This window comes from Capra hircus, chromosome 18, assembly GCF_001704415.2.
Source record: "Capra hircus breed San Clemente chromosome 18, ASM170441v1, whole genome shotgun sequence".
Taxonomy (NCBI): domain Eukaryota; kingdom Metazoa; phylum Chordata; class Mammalia; order Artiodactyla; family Bovidae; genus Capra; species Capra hircus.
Window position 1 is genome coordinate 64,977,914 of NC_030825.1, and position 16,292 is coordinate 64,994,205.

General features: G+C 54.1%; 1 protein-coding gene across 1 annotated transcript; it reads left to right on the forward strand.

The window, feature by feature from the left end:
- Positions 251–15,802, forward strand: NLRP8 (NLR family pyrin domain containing 8). The gene is made up of 12 exons (XM_018063248.1): positions 251–626; positions 1,449–1,523; positions 1,999–3,598; positions 5,659–5,829; positions 6,177–6,344; positions 7,259–7,375; positions 7,455–7,517; positions 7,990–8,145; positions 9,898–10,068; positions 10,889–11,059; positions 14,475–14,792; positions 15,673–15,802. The coding sequence occupies exons 1-12, from the start codon at positions 251–253 to the stop codon at positions 15,800–15,802; spliced, it is 3,516 nt and encodes a 1,171-aa protein (XP_017918737.1).

Sequence of the window (16,292 nt, forward strand, 5' to 3'; positions counted from 1 at the left end):
GCTATTTCCTCCTCCAGGGGCTCTTCCCCGCCCAGGGATGGAACCTGGGTCTCCTGCGCTGCAGGCGGGTTCTTTAGGTCTCGACCACCAGGGAAGCCGCCAGGCTCCATCAAGTCTAGACGACGTAAACCTCCTCCCCAGGTGGTGCTCTCACGCTCTGTAACCTCATGTCTCCGCAGGCTGCCTCTGTCTTCCCTGCCAGCTGATCCCCTCTGCCCGCCGGCGCTGCGGTTCCCGACCCTGAGTGACCATGGGCGACGTGGGCTTGAACTCTGACCCCTGCTCCTGCCCGTCCTCCCCTCTGTCCCGCTCTGGTGTCTCCCCTCCCTCGCTGGAGCCCTCCTCCTCCTCCTCCACCCTCCCCTTCAGAGACGGAGTCATGCTCTTCATGCTGTCTGTGAGCGCGGAGCAGCTACAGAGGTTCAAGGAGCTTCTGGCGGAGGAGGACCCCAGCCCCGGCTGCACCCCGCTCACCTGGGGCCAGCTGAAGTCAGCTCGCTGCGGCGAGGTGGTCCATCTGCTGACCGAGTACTTCCCAGGACGACGCGCCTGGGAGGTGGCTCGTGACATCTTCACCAAGATGAACCAGACAGAGCTGTGTCTTCAGATGCAGAGGGAGCTGAACGGTGAGAGGGGATCTAGAACAGGGTGGGGCGGGCTTGGGGGCTGGAGAACTCAGCGCTTTCTCAGCCGCTCCTGTGGGCCAGCTGAACAAGGGCAAGTAGTGGAGTGTGTGTGTGTGTGAGTGTGTGTGAGTGTGAGTGTGTGTGTCTCTGCACGCACACACACACACATATGGGCTTCCCTGGCGGCTTGGTGGTAGAGAGGTCGCCTGCAATGTAGGAGACACAAGTTCCATCCCCGGGTCGGGAAGATCCCCTGGAGAAGGAAATGGTGACCTGCTCCAGCATTCCTGCCTGGAGAATCCCATGGACAGAGGAGCCTGGTGGGCTACAGTCCACGGGGTCGCAAAGAGTCAGACACGACTGAAGCAACTCAGCACGCACGCATCACAGCTTTTGAAACACTTTTATTCTAGAACTTCCCTCCTTTCCCCACCTTTCTGACATTGGCTTTACCTGATGACTAAGCAACTGAGCACACACACAGACACCCTGCCCGGTGCCGCCGCCTCCCACCGTTCTCGCCTCCCCACCGTTCTCGCCTCCCCACCGTTCTCGCCTCCCCACCGTTCTCGCCTCCCCACCGTTCTCGCCTCCCCACCGTTCTCGCCTCCCCACCGTTCTCGCCTCCCCACCGTTCTCGCCTCCCACCACGGCGATGGAAGCCGGGAGTTTCCCTCTCCCTGCGCCAAGAAGGGGAGAGGACCGATGGCTTGGCCGCCGCTCTCCTTAAAGGCCCTGTTGCCTCTGGGCGGCTATGTCTTTCTGTCCGTCTTGTCATGCCTGTGAGACAGGCTCCTTTTTTGTTTTTTCGGTCTGTTCCAGAAATGTTACCTAACTTGGAACCGGAGGCCTCGAGCCTGAGAAGGAGGGTGCTGACTTTGGAGGAAGATGAGTCTGGTGCGTGCTGGCCCTGCATAGACCCTGGCGGACGAGAGGTGATGGGTTGGGATGAGATGGTGGCTTCCTGAGGCGCAGGGGGCTGCAAACGGGTGTGCCAGTGTCCCTTCTGTGAACCGGAACTTCAGATAAAGGACTCATCTCAGGAGGAAGTCCAGCCACCATCCTTCTCTCTCTCACTTGGTTGGATTCAGTCTTTTTCATAATATATTTTTAATCTACTTTTGGCTGTGCCAGGTCTTAGCTGCAGCATGCGGGGTCTAGTTCCCTGGCCAGGGGCAGAGCCCGCGCCCCCTGCATTGGGAGCGTGGAGCCTTCGCCCCCGGACCGCCAGCGCTTGCAGCAGAAGCGCCTGATCAGTGCACCTGTGTCATAGAGCCGGCGGTAGACACGCAGGCTCGCTCTCTGGTTGGTCGCTTAGTTCTCAGCAACAGCTGATGCTGGACCCCGTGTCTCCGCCGTCTCGTTCTTGCAGATAAAATTCGGGAGTACAAGGCACGTGTGATGAGTGAGCACTCCACCCTGTGCGACAGGACATGTTGGCCTGGGAACAACGTGGACTTCTTTTACCAAGAGCCCTGCAGAGAAGAGACTCTCCTGCAGTGCCTTCTTCTCCCCAGAAAGCCCCAAGGAAGACAGCCCAGGACCGTGGTCCTGCAGGGAGACGCCGGTGTCGGGAAAACCACCGTGGCCAAAACACTGATGCTGCAATGGGCGCAGGACATGTTCTATGCCCACAAGGGCTGGCTCGCTTTCTACCTCCACTGCCAGGAGCTGGACCGGCCGGAGGAGCAGAGCTTCTCCGAGCTGATCGCCCACAAGTTGTCCGGGTCTCCGGCTCTCGCATCTAGGATCCTCTCCCACCCGGAGCACCTCCTCCTCCTGCTGGACGGCTTCGAGGAGCTAACCTTGACCCTCATAGACAGACCGGAGGACCTGAGTGAAGACTGGGGCCAGAAAATGCCAGGCTCCGTCCTCCTGACCAGTCTGTTGAGCAAAAGGATGCTCCCTGACGCCACGCTCATCATCTTCCTGAGGTCCAGCTTGTGGAAGACCGTGAGCCCCTTTTTGAAAGGCCCCTCTCTGATCCCCCTGACGGGCTTCAGCGCGCCTGAGAGATCCATGTATTTCAGGTCGTACTTCAAAAACAGGCACGATGCTGACGCAGCCTTGAGTTTCGCCACGGGCAACGCGGTCCTTTTCTCCATGTGCCGAGTCCCCGTCACCTGCTGGCTGGTCTGCTCCTGTCTGAAGCGGCAGATGGAGAGAGGAAGCGGCCTGCCGCGGGCGTTCCCCAACGCCACGGCCGTGTTCGCCCACTACCTCTCCAGCCTGTTGCCAACCAGGGTGAGGCACGTCGTCGGCGAGACCCACCAGGAGCAATTGAAACGTCTGTGCTCCTTGGCTGCAGAAGGCATGTGGAAGAACCAGTGGGTGTTCGGTGAGACAGACCTCAGCCTGGCCAGACTGGACGAAAGGGACGTCGAGGCGTTTCTCGGGGTGAGGGTCCTCCGCAGGGCGGTGGCTGGCGGGGACCTTGTCGCCTTCACCCACCCGAGCTTCCAGGAGTTCTTTGCCGCCCTGCTCTTCGTCCTCTGCTTCCCGCAGAGGCTCAGGAATTTCCAGGCGTTGGACCGCTTCCGCGTCTTACAGCTGCTCGCTCATCCCGAGAGAAGGAGAAACCACCTGGCCGGGATGGCGCTCTTCCTGTTTGGCCTGCTGAATGACACGTGCGCCCTGGCCGTGGAGCAGCTGTTTGGGTGCAAGGTGTCCCTGGGTAACAGGAGGAAGCTGCTGAAGGTTGCCACCATGCCGCCCGACGGTGACCTCCCGACCCCAAAGCACGGGCTCCCCCAGCTTCTCTACTGTCTGCACGAGATCCGGGAGGAGGCCTTCGTGGGTCAGATTCTCCACGACCACCGGAAGTCGAGGCTGGCCATCAGCGAGGTCAAAGACCTGCAGGTCTCCGCCTTCTGCCTCAAGTTCTGCCCACGGCTGCAGGAGCTAGAACTGGCCGTCGCCTGGGCCGTCGCCAAAGCGACCAGCCTCTCGCCAGGCCGGCTTCCTTCCCCCCGGTAAGTGCTTGAACCTCCCCTTCAGTGGGATTCGACATCCTGCTGGGGAACCTTGTCTAGCATCTCCTGGGCGTCAAGGGTGACCGCCTGTCATGAGTGGATCCCTTGCGCATCGGAGTTTGTCTTATAAACAGACCGTTCCGGTTTAACAAAAAAAAAGAGAATTGGTAGCAGTGGGCTCAATGGTAACTTCATTATCTGAACCCCAGAGACCATCAATGAACGAGAGAAACTTCGTATATTTTTTTTCTCTTTCATGCGACTGAAGGAAGTGCTGGGTTACATGTTCTGCAGGGCATGTGTTTAGTCATATTCCAAGTAACTCTGCTTGAAACAGGATGGCTTCGTTGAAAACACGAGCAGGAAACAAGTGTTTATGTCTCGGCTGAGGGTTGTCGTGAATGTTTGGCGCATTTTCACTGACCAACGTGTCTAAGAGTGTGTGACGTTCTAAACTTCCCGCCGTTTAATTGCTCAGTCGTGTCTGATTCTTTGCAACCCCACGGACTGCAGCCCGCCAGGCTCCTCTGTCTGTGGGATTCTCCAGGCCAGAGCACTGGAGTGGGTTGCCATGTCCTTCTTCAGGGGGCCTTTCTGACCCGGGGATCGAACCCGCGTCTGTTACATCTCCTGCACTGGCCGGAGTGCACAGCTCACCTTCCTTCCTGCTGTGCCGAGGGCCCTGCCCCCACGCACGTGGGGCTCCCTGTCACCCCGTTGTTCTCTGGGGCTCCCCCTGTCCCCCTCATTCTGTGGGGCCCCCTGCTGTCCCCCTCATCGCGCACACACTGTACTAAGTCTCCCCGTCTGCCCCCTCATCCCGTGCACGCTGTAATGTTTAAGTCTCCAGGCACGAGCTGTCCAGTGGGGCGTCTGTGATGGGAAGAGTGAAGGCGAAAACCAGAGCCGAACCACTGAACACGCTGCTGTTGGGAGAGAGTTTAGATTCTGTGCTCACCGTGCCCTACTAGTAGTAATAAACTTTCCCCTTATTCTGTTCCTTTATAGAGTTCTTACTCTTCGTTTCTAAGTTTTTACTTTATGTTGTGGTAGAGCTGATTAACGGTGCTGTGATCGTTTCGGGTGAACCGTGAAGGGCCTCGGCCCTACGTACACGTGTGTCCATTCTCTCACAAACCCCCCTCCCATCCGGGCCCCCACACAGCCCTGAGCAGAGTACCCTGTGTCTACAGAAGGTCCCTGGTGGTTCTCCATTTTAATAGCAGCGTGAGCATGTCCATCCCAAACTCCCTGACCATCCCTTCCCCCCACCCTTCCCCCTGCTAACCAGAAGTTCCCAAAGAGTCAGACACGACTGAGCAACTGAACTGAACCGAAAGTTTGTTCTCTACGTGAGTCTTTCTGCTCCGTAAGTTCATCTGCATCGATTCTCTCCAGATCCACGTACGCGGGGCGTCACATGACACTTCCCCTTCTCTGCCTTGCTTCAAGGCGTTTCTCCTTAATGACAGTTTCACAGGCACACAGTAAGAATATGGTTTCTATCTTGCGACCTAATTCCTGCCCGCACATGAATCCTGACTGATCACAGCGCAGCTCGCTCCCTCCCTCAGTCACGTTAAACTGTAAGTGGGGCCACAAATCTTCTGGAATAGAGTGAGGAGCCTCAGCGCAGTTCTGCTGGGCGACTTTGTACTGATTGGCTAAGTATGTGTTATGCATTTGGCTGCGTGGGGTCTGGGTGGCGGCGGCGGCTCCCTCCTTGCATCGGGTGGGATCTCCCCTCGCAGCGCAGACTCTCCAGCTGTGCCTCCTGGGCTCAGGAGCTGTAGTGCGGGGGTTTGCTGCTCTGCAGGCACGTGGGAGCTTAGTTCCCACCAGGGATGGAACCCACACCCCCTGCATTGCGAGGCAGATTCTTAATCACTGGGCCGCCAGGCAAGTCCCCCGGGCCACTTTCTAAGTGAGGGCATCTCAGGAAAGCCCCAAAGGGATCCACGGTCATAAGCAAGTCCTGGGTTTGCTGGTAGGTTTTCTCGAGCTTCATCGCTAATGATGAGCCTTTTTTTCTGTTTGTTTTTTTCTTTACTCCCACACAGACCAGAAGGCAGTGACAGGAGTTCCCTCTGGTGGCAAGACTTCTGCTCTGTGTTTAAGACACACGAGAGTTTGGAAGTTCTGACTGTGAAAGACAGCGCGATGGACACGGAGGCCGTGGAGATTCTTGCCGCAGCCCTGAGGCATCCACACTGCAACCTCCGAAAACTCATGTGAGTGCCAGTCACCCTGACCTCAGCGTCAGCCCCAGTCGTGTCTGACTCTTACGACCCCATGGACCGCAGCACGCCAGGCCTCCCTGTCCATCACCAACTCCCGGAGTTCACCCAAACCCATGTCCATGGAGTCAGTGATGCCATCCGACCATCTCATCCTCTGTCATCGCCTTCTCCTCCCGCCTTCTCTCTTTCCCAGCGTCAGGGTCTTTCCCAGTGAGTCAGCTCTTCACCTCAGGGGGCCAAAGCACTGGAGCTTCAGCTTCAGCATCCGTCCTTCCAGAGCGTTCAGGGTTGACGGGTTAGTAGGACGCTGTGGTAACTGACACCGCTTACTTCTTCAGCTTTAAGCGTGTGGGCCCCCTCGTGGTGAGTGAAGGCATCATCAGCGTTTTGGTGAAGAACCAGTACCTGAGGCACTTGGAAATCCGAGACACGGAAATGGGCCCCCGAGTGACGGATGCTCTCTGCAACACCCTGAGGCACCCGAGGTGCTTCCTGCAGTGTCTCAGGTGAGGCCGGAGGCGCGGCGGGGAGAGCACGCCGGCGCCCAGGGCGCGGGCCACAGGCTCAGCCTGGCTGACGTCTCGCTGCGGCGCAGCTGCTCCTCGTTCCGGCTTCTTCTTTTACCAAAGTGTCATCGATTTACAGTATCGTGTTAGCGTCAGGTGTACAGCAACGTGATTCCGTCCTGCAGATAGGGTTTTTTCTTTCCAGATTCTTTCCCATTATAGGTTATTGTGAGATATTGAAGATAGCTCCCTGGGCTATGCTGTGCTGTGCCAAGTCACTTCAGTCCTGTCCCACTCTGTGCGACCCCCTGGACCGTAGCCCACCAGGCTCCTCTGTCTGGGGGATTCTCCAGGCAAGAACACTGGAGCGGGTTGCCGGGCCCTCCTCCAGGGGATCTTCCCGACCCAGGGATGGAACTGGCGTCTCCTGCGTTGGCAGGCGGGTCTTTAGCCTGGGAAGCCCTACAGTCCCCTGTGCTTTAGAGGAAACCCTTATTGCTTCATCTACTCTGCTGTTTAATTGGAGTATAGTTGCTTTACAACGTTGTCTTTGCTTCCGCTGTACAGCATCGCGATCTGTTCTGGACATTCTCTCTCCTGAACACACGCCTGCTCATCCCGGACCCGTGCTCTCTGCCTCTCCCCACCGCTTTCCCCTTTGGTAACTGGGAGTGTTTTGCCTCTGTTTGTGAGTCTTTTCTCTTGTGTAAGTAAATTCCTTCCTGTTATGCTTCAGAGTCCACGTGTAAGTGATACCAGAATGTCTGTGTCTGACTCACTTCGCGCAGTATGATCATCCCTGGGTCCATCTCTGTAAATGGCATTTCACTCCTATCTGTGACCGTTCACTCAGCTGCTTTTTTAAGATGATGGCCTCATACCTGCACACACTGTGACCCGCTCACCACCGTCAGGCTGATCACCCCTTGGCCGGCTCACAAGCCGCCGTTTGAACACCTGAGACCAGCTCTGTCAGCCACGTCCGTGCACACGGCCGTCGAGTTAAGCACGGTCAGCACCCTGGACCAGAGGTCTCCCGACTTCACTCGCCTTGTAACTGGGGGGTTGCGCTTTAACCGTCACTTCCTCCACCCCGCCCCCCGCCCGCAGCCCCCGCTCTGTCCGATGGCTCTTCGTCCTGAAGGTGGTGTGGCGGATAAGCCTGGAAAGAAGGTGTGCTCTAGGGCGGCTGGAGTCCCTGTCTCGGGATTAGAGCCCCACGGTTACCCACGCCGGTGCGTCACGGCCCCGCGTGTGTGTTGCTCTACTGTGCGAGGGAAAGTCGCTCGGTCGTGTCTGATCCTCTGTGACCCCGTGGACTACGCAGTCCATGGGATTCTCCAGGCCAGAACCCTGGAGTGGGCAGCCTTTCCCTTCTCCAGCGGATCTTCCCAACCCAGGAATTGAGCCGGAGTCTCCCGCACTGCGGTGGATTCTTTACCAGCTGAGCCAGCAGGGGAGCCTGTTTTCTGTTGCTGACGTGCAGTTCAGATGCTGAGCGGATGCGGGTTCACCCGGGGAGGGTGGAAGCCCCCTCCCGCGGCTCTCAGGGAGGGATGAGGGCCGAGGAGGACGCGAGGTCGGGTGGCTGGGGGCACCATGCCCCCGCCGGAGCTCAGGGCTGCTGTTGCTGTGACTCCCGCAGGCTGGAAGGTTGCCCGTTCAACCCCACCAACGGGGCTGACCTCACCAGGAGTCTCAAGAGGAACATCCATCTGAAGACCCTGATGCTGAGACGCGGCTCCCTGGAGAGGGGCAAGGAGTGTCCCCCCGTGGTGGCGCGCCAGCTGGAGAGGCTGTCGTGAGTCTTCCCGGGTGCCGTGCTGCGGCTCAGACGGCTGGTAGACGGAGACAAACAGGAAAGGGGGAGAGTGCATCACGGAACAAAGCGAAGTCTTGTGACTGTTAATGGTGGGAGGGACAGTGGAGGGTTGAGACAGAGACAGACAGAGACACGGAGAGAGAGACAGACAGACAGACAGAGACTGAGAGACAGAGACAGACAGGGCTCTAGCCCAGCACGTGTCCACGCCTGCTGTCCCGAGAGGTAGGAACACAGGGATCCTGGCGCGTCGTCGGCCCCTCTTCGCACGGGAACCTCGCCGGCACCATCTTCCCTCCTCACGGGTGGCCCTGGCCCTGGGACCCCCGCCCCATCTGGAGGTGGGCTCCGGCTCCCTACCTGTGTTTGCCGCCACCCAGCCGCACACAGACCCGACACGGAGCCGGGTCTGCAGGCCCTCGGGCTCCCGAGCGGCCTCGTCGGCTGCGTGTGCTTTCCCCAGCCAACCGAGGTCGCAGCCGGCTCCTGTGTTTCCTCGTTTCTGCAGGCTGTTCCTCTTTGGTGCTGAGCAGTAACGTGTGTATGGACGCACAACAGTTTAAGTGTCTGTCCTATCTGCCGCTGAGGCCTGAGCTGTTCACACACACACACACACACACACACACACACACATACACGTAGAACTGCCGTGTCACAGAGGCACTCATCTTCAGGATTACCAGGCTCGTTTCCAGACCACACGTACCAGTTTGCAGTCCCACCTGTGGTGCGTGTGAAAATCCCCCAAATTCTCATCAGACTCTTGTTACTGTTACAGCTTTGGCCCATCTGTTGAGAAAGTGACATGCTGCTGTTTATGTGTAACTCAAGCACTAGATTATTTTTTAACTGAAGTATAACTGACTCACAACCTTACGTGAGTTTCCGGTGACCTGGTACTTTCTAACTCACAGAACGATCACCACGGTAAGTCCAGTGATCAGCTGTCACCATGCCAAGTAATGACAACATTAGATACTTTTCTCCATTTTATTTTTGTAATGTTTAACGTTTTAATCTTTATTTTATTTATTTGGCTGAGCCAGTCTTAGTTGCACCACGTGGGATCGACTTCCCTGGCTGGGAATCGAACCTGAGCCCCTGTCCTGGGGATGTGCAGGCTTAGCCACTGGACCACCAGAGACACTTTCTTATTTACATCTGCCCTCCCTCGCTGTGGATGAAAATGCTTTCAGGACCATTCTCTCCACTTAGCTGTTGGTTTGGTTTTTTTTTTTTTTTGGCTACTTTTTGGCTGCACAGCATGTGGGAGGTTAGTTCCCTAACCGGGAATCAAACCCGTGCCCCTGCAGTGGAAGTACAGGGCCATAACCACCAGCCCTCCAAGGAACCCGCTGCACCTAGCTTCTCTAACACGAAGGCCTGCCGTACGTCTTCAGGGCACCTTTCCATCTTTCTGTAACTTTCAGAGATGTTGTCTCTTCCCATGTCACCTCCATAAATGTCTTCACTCTTAAGAGTTCCTGCTGGCCACTTTCTCACCCTCTTCATCCCTCTCTGTAACTGTTTTCTTAATCCACAATTCCTTCTCACATCACGACCCCCGGTCCCCTCCTTTAAACCCGGGAAGCCCTGGTCACAGAAGTGGGAGGAGACGTCTGCCTTTAGATCGGAAGCCCAGATGGAAACTGTTGAGTTTCAGCGGGAGCCCAGGAAAAACCCAGTCGAGGGAACAAATTAGACTGCATCCCGACTGTGTCTCACCCACAGGCTGGAGAGCTGTGACCTCACGCCGCTTTCCTGCGGAAGTCTTGCCTTTTCTCTCGTGAGTAACCAGAGTCTGACCCACCTGAGCCTAGCAGAAAACGCCTTGCAGGATGACGGGGTGAAGCAGCTCTGGAATGTCTTAAGACACTTTCCGTCTCCTCTGCAGAGGCTGGTGTAAGTCCTAGATGCCGCTGTCTGGAGCTCCCTGGGGAAGGATAGGGCGGTGGGGAGAGACTGCCCTGTGTATGTTATATGTTTCTTTACGCCACGGATGATCAAGAGCCTACCGCACGCGGGGCATCGTGCGGATACTGGAAGGAAGCGTATCAGAGAGGAGGATGGCAGTGGTTTCAGTCTCAGGGGCAAGCTAGCTAGAGGCAGAGTTCTCAGACCGTGTGCCGGGCAGCTCCCCGGGGAATCACAGAGGCACGGCTTTGTGAGCTGTCAGAGATGCTGACGCCTTTTCATCGCTGCCGGAGCTATTAGCTTGAGGCAGTTCCAACAGCAGATGGTGCTAAATTCCTTCCAGTGATGCTGCGCAAGTGTGCTAAGTCACTTCAGTCGTGTCTGACTCTTTGCAACCCCATCGACTGCAGCACTCCAGGCTTCCCTGTCCTTCACCGTCTCCCGGAGCTTGCTCAAACTCATGTCCATTGAGTCAATGATGCCGTCCAACCACCTCATCCTCTGTCACCCCCTTCTCCCGCCCTCAGTCTTTCCCAACATCAGGGTCTTTTACAATGAGTCTTCTCTTCACATCAGGTGGTCGAAGTATTGGAGCTTCAGTTTCAGCATCACCCATGAATACTCAGGGTGGCTTCCTTTAGGATTGACCGGCTTGATCTTGCTGTCCAAGGGACCCTCAAGAGCCTTCTCCAGCACCACAGTTCGAAAGCACCAGTTATTATATTTAAGTAAAGCTGTTTTACAAAAAAAAAAAATACAAAAGGCAGAAAAGGAGCTTAAAGGTGTTTTGGTTGGTGTTTCTTTGCAGGCTGAGGAGTTGCGCCCTGACCTCCGAGTGCTGTCAAGATATAGCATCTGCTCTTGATAAAAATAAAAACCTGAGAAGTCTGGACCTTGGCTGTAACAGCCTGAGGGACAACGGCGTGGTCCTGCTGTGTCAGCCCCTGTTGAACCCTGACTCTGGCCTCCAGGTTCTCGAGTAAGCTGTCCCCATTGCTTCCTTTGGGACCCGGGGTCTGTAAAATTCTCGGGGTGGAATGTGGGGACGTGTTTTGCATTGCTGGGATTTGCCATCCATTCGGGTAGAGGACTTAGAAGCTTCAGAGCAGTGGTTCTCAGAGTGCAGTCCTCAAATATTGCTCAGTTGCTCGGTCGTGTCTCTGTGACGCTGTGGGCTGTGTGTGTGTATGTGGTCACTCAATAGTGTCCGACTTTGCGACCCCATGGACTGCAGCCTGCCAGGTTCCTCTGTCCATGGGATTTTCCAGCAAGAATACTGAAGTGGGTTGCAATTTCCTCTTCCCAGGGATCTTCTTGACCCAGGGATCAAACCTACATCTCCTCCATTGGCAGGTGGATTGTTTATCCCTGAGCCACGTGGGAAGTGGCTCAGACCGTGAATGTTTTTGTCTGGGAAGTTGTTAGAAAGGCAAGTTCTCGCACCGTTTGTCTGTGTGTGTCTGGTTTACCTCGTTGAGCGTTACGCCCTCAAGGTCCACCCGAGTTATCACAATCGGCGGGGCTTCCTTCTCCCTCGTGGCTGCGAGGTGTTCTGCTGTGAGTATGCGCCGCAGCTGCTGCTTCGTGGCTGCGTAGCGTCCCACTGTGTGCATACCACACCGTCTTTACCCATTCATCTGGCGGTGGGCATCCAGGGCGCTCCGTATCGTGGCTGTTGCGAACAGCGCCGCTGTGAACATGAGGTGCAGGGAACTCTACCTGGTATTCTCGTTCCGAGTTCCTGGGTCCATACCCAGACGTCGGGTTGCTGGACCACGTGGGTCCTGCACAGTCTGTATCTCACAGACCCCTCCCATGCGTCCCAGGAACGCTAGGGTTTAAGGACCATCATTCCGGGAAAACTTCTCCTATTCAGTGAAACGTACAGAAAACGTGTTACTTTTAGACTAGCACCTTAGCCTTAGGTGGAGTCTTCCGAAGTCAATGTTTGTGCTTAGGGGCTCTTTTCTCTGTATATAATTTTTTCTTCTCATAACGTCTCTATGCCAACATCATACTAGTCGGTGACTTAAAAGGATCTGTCCTATTTTTAATTGTTATAGTGGCTACTCCAGATATTTAGAAAAGATTTAGAAACATCTCTTCTCCAGTAACAAAGGTTGAAACGTTTTTAGAGTTGCTTTTTATTTATTTTAAATTTTGTATTGGGATTGATCAACAATGTTGTGTTAGTTTCAGGTAAACAGCAAAGTGATTCAGCTATGCGTATGCACTTCTTTTTTTGCCTCTTTCCTACCTGCATTTTCGGTTCACTATTGGTATGATCTGGGTTCTAGGTCTAGGTCTTTTTCACTCAGATATGTGAGCTTTTGTTTTTTTATTGAAGTCCAGTTGCTTGTTTCAGGCATACAGCATCGGGATTCAGTATTTTTACAGAGTCCACCCCATTAAACACTATTATAAAATAATGATTACGATTCCCTATGTTGTATAATACATCCTTGTTACTTATTCTATACTTAACAGTTTGTTTCTCTTAATTCAGTTAATTTGCCCTTTTTTCCATCTCCCCCTTGTTAACACTGGTTTGTTTTCTATATCTGTGAGATTTTGTCTGTTTTGCATATTTACTCACTTGTGTGATTTCTTATATTCCACATATAAGTGACATCACTTAAGTCTAGATCATTTAAGTCACTCTATGTTACATCTTTAATTCCTAGGATTAATCCTGATAATGGATTTCATTCTTGTTGATAATGAACTACTCGAAGGGAATTCACTGGAGGTCACGATACTTGTACTCCAGAAATTTAAATACTGATTTATCTCCTAGGTCGAGTGAAGTATATTGGCAAGTATGGAATACATCTCCAGGTGACCATAAGTGAAGAAAATATACATTTGTATATTTGAATCATTTTGCAGTACAGCAGAAATTAATACAACATCGTAAACCAACTATATTTTTAATAAGTAATGTATTTTTAACTTTTTTATTTTGTATTAAGGTATACCTGATGAACTGGAGAAGGCAATGGCACCCCACTCCAGTACTCTTGCCTGGAAAATCCCATGGATGGAGGAGCCTGGTGGGCTACAGTCTGTGGGGTTGCACAGAGTCGGACATGACTGAAGCGACTCAGCAGCAGCAGCAGCATAGCTGATTAACGATGTTGTGATAGTTTCAGGTGAACAGTGAAGGGACTCGGCCATAACGTACATATACATGTATCTGCTACTGCTGCTAAGTCGCTTCAGTCATGTCTGACTCTGTGTGACCCCATAGACAGCAGCCCACCAGGCTCTGCGTCCCTGGGATTCTCCAGGCAACAACACTGGAGTGGGTTGCCATTTCCTTCTCCAAGCCCTGCTGCTGCTGCTAAGTCACTTCAGTCGTGTCTGACTCTGTGCGACCCCATAGACGGCAGCCCACCAGGCTCCCCGGTCCCTGGGATTCTCCAGACAAGAACACTGGAGTGGGTTGCCATTGCCTTCTCCAATGCATGAAAGCGAAAAGTGAAAGTGAAGTCGCTCAGTCGTGTCCGACTCTTAGCGACACCGTGGACTGCAGCCCACCAGGCTCCTCCACCCATGGGATCGTCCAGGCAAGAGCACTGGAGTGGGGTGCCATTGCCTTCTCCAATACATGTATCTATTCTCTCCCAAATTCCCCTCCTAACCAGGCTAACACACAGCATGGAGCAGAGTCCCCTGTGCTATACAGTAGTTCAATTTTTTAAAACTGCTACTATATATAAAACAGATAACCAGCAAGGACCTACTGGGTAGCACAGAACTCTGCTCCAAACTCTATAATAACTTAAATGGGAAAAAATTATTCAAAGAAAAGATACATATATATGTACAAGGGAATCTCTTTGCTGAACACCTACAACTAACACAACGCTGTCAACCAACTATGCTCCAAAATAAAATTTTTAAAAGGGAAAATAAAACTTCTGTTGTCGTTGAGTCACTAAGTTGTGTCCAACTCCGTGCAGCCCCATGGACTGCAACACGCCAGGCTTCCCTGTCCACCAACAACTCCCGGAGCTTGCTCAAACTCATGCCCATTGAGTCGGTGATGCCATCCAACCATCTCGCCCTCTGTCACACCCTTCTTCTCCCACCTTCGATCTTTCCCAGCAGCAGGGTCTTTTCCAATGAGTTGGCGCTCCTCATCAGGTGGCCAAAGCACGGGAGCTTCAGCATCAGTCCTTCCAATGAGTATTCAGGACTGATCTCCTTTAGGATGGACTGGTTGGATCTCCTTTCTGCCCAAGGGACTCTCAAGAGTCTTCTCCAACACCACAGTTCGAAAGCATCAGACTATTCAGAAGGAAACGAGGTATTCCGGCCGCAGCGTGCCTTCCGAGCTGTGAACAGCTCGGCTGCACGACGCTCAGCCCCGGCCTCTTTCCCTCCCGCAGGCTGGAGGAGTGCCAGTTCACCTCCGTCTGCTGCCCGGCCCTGACCTCCGTGCTCCTCCACAACCGGACCCTGCGGCACCTGGACCTCAGCGGAAACAGCGTCGGGCTCCGGGGCGCCAAGCTCCTGCAGGACGCCGCCCTGAAGAGGGTGCTCCGCCCGGAGGTCGTCCTGTACGTCCCCGCCGCTTCCGGTGCGGCAGCCACAGCCCTGGGAGGGAAGGCGCCTCGTCGGGAGGGCGACCCTGGGCCCGAGATGCTGCTGGTGGAGGCGGCCACATCCTGCACGCCTTTCCTGGGGGTCTACAGTTCCCTCATGGGGCCGCCACGCCCCAACTCTTGCTTGTCTGTGATGAAAAAGTGGACCCGGATAATCCTGTCTGCTTTTTTTTTTTTTTTAACATTTAAAAATTTTATTTAATTTTTTTTACAATAGGTCCTGTTGGTTATCTATTTTATTTTAAAAAATATTTATTTATTTGGCTGCTCAGGGTCTTAGCTGTGGCATGTGGGATAGAGTTCCCTGACCAGGAACTGAACCTGGTTCCCCTGCACTGGGATCGTAGAGTCCTAGCTGCTAGACACCTCCAGGGAGGCCCAGTTGTCTGTTTTAAATATAGCAGCGTGTGCCTGTCCTCCTCTACCCTGGTGGCTCAGCGGTAAAGAATCTGCCTGCGATGCAGGAGACCCGGGTTTGATCTCTGGGTAGAGAAAATCCCCTGGAGAAGGGAATGGCAACCCACTCTAGTGTTCTTGCCTGGAGAATCTCATGGACGGAGGAGCCTGATGGGCTGCAGTCCACGGGCTCAGGAGGAGTCAGACGTGACTTAGCGTGCGTATGGGAAGCTGGGAGACTCTGGGCTCACTGCGCTCCTTCCTTTGATGTGCACCTCAGCTCTCTGGGGCCGGGACCCTGTTTTCCCGTCCCGAGTTTCCTCAGGGCTCACCGTGGGAGTGGGTGCAGTCTGACGGCTGCTGGACGGCAGCTGTTCCTTCCTTCCTGAGTTCCTCAGGGCTCACCAGCTCACCTTTGGCTGTGCCTGCAACCACTGATGACTGGGACATCCTTTGTTTACTGATCTGACAGGCAGTGTTCCGTTTATCCGTCTCCTGGGTGGTAAAGTTCTGTTCTAGAGGGTTTCTGTATTTTTCCAGGACTGCAAAAAAAAAAAAAGCATACACTGATTCTTACCTTTCACAGCAAGAAGAGACAAAGCCGTGGCGTGGACATGATGAGGAGGCTGGAGGGCCCGGCGGTGAACAAGGACGTCCTGCAGGTGGTTCAGGACTGGAAGGATGAGCTCTGTGATCAGGCCGCAGGGACGGTTTGATCTCGTGACCCCACCCCACCCCCGCCCTGGATATAGTTGTGGTTTTTTTCCTGATGAAAATTGGGAATCGGTTGCCTTGTCTGTGGGCCATTCTGAGTCTGGGATGGCGCAGTAAGTTCCAGGAGATTCTGTGGAGCATGACCCGCAAACAGCCCCCTGGGAGATACTGAACGTTGTGTGTCCAGCAGAGATTAGTCATGGAATTGGGGTCACCACGGGAAGGAGCGTTCCAGCTCACGTTTACTCCTGGCTTCTGGATGGCTTTGAATATGTCCTGTTAACATTGTCGCTGACTCACCTACTGGGGTGTTGCAAGAATTGAATTAAAATTGTGCATGAATGCAATTAGAAAACGTTTCGAGTGTTCGTTTATAAATAGACTTGCAAGTCAACTGTTAAAGGAAAGACATCTTGCTTTGAAAGCATGCATCCTACTAGAGTGAAGATCTGGAGAGATCTAGAGAGCGTCCTACTGAGTGAAGTAAGTCAG

Coding starts and splice junctions, on each gene's coding strand:
- NLRP8 (XM_018063248.1), top strand. CDS start 251: ATGGGCGACGTGGGCTTGAACTCTGACCCCTGCTCCTGCCCGTCCTCC. Junction 627..1,448: donor GATGCAGAGGGAGCTGAACG/GTGAGAGGGGAT, acceptor GGTCTGTTCCAG/AAATGTTACCTAACTTGGAA. Junction 7,376..7,454: donor GTCAGCACCCTGGACCAGAG/GTCTCCCGACTT, acceptor CCCCGCCCGCAG/CCCCCGCTCTGTCCGATGGC.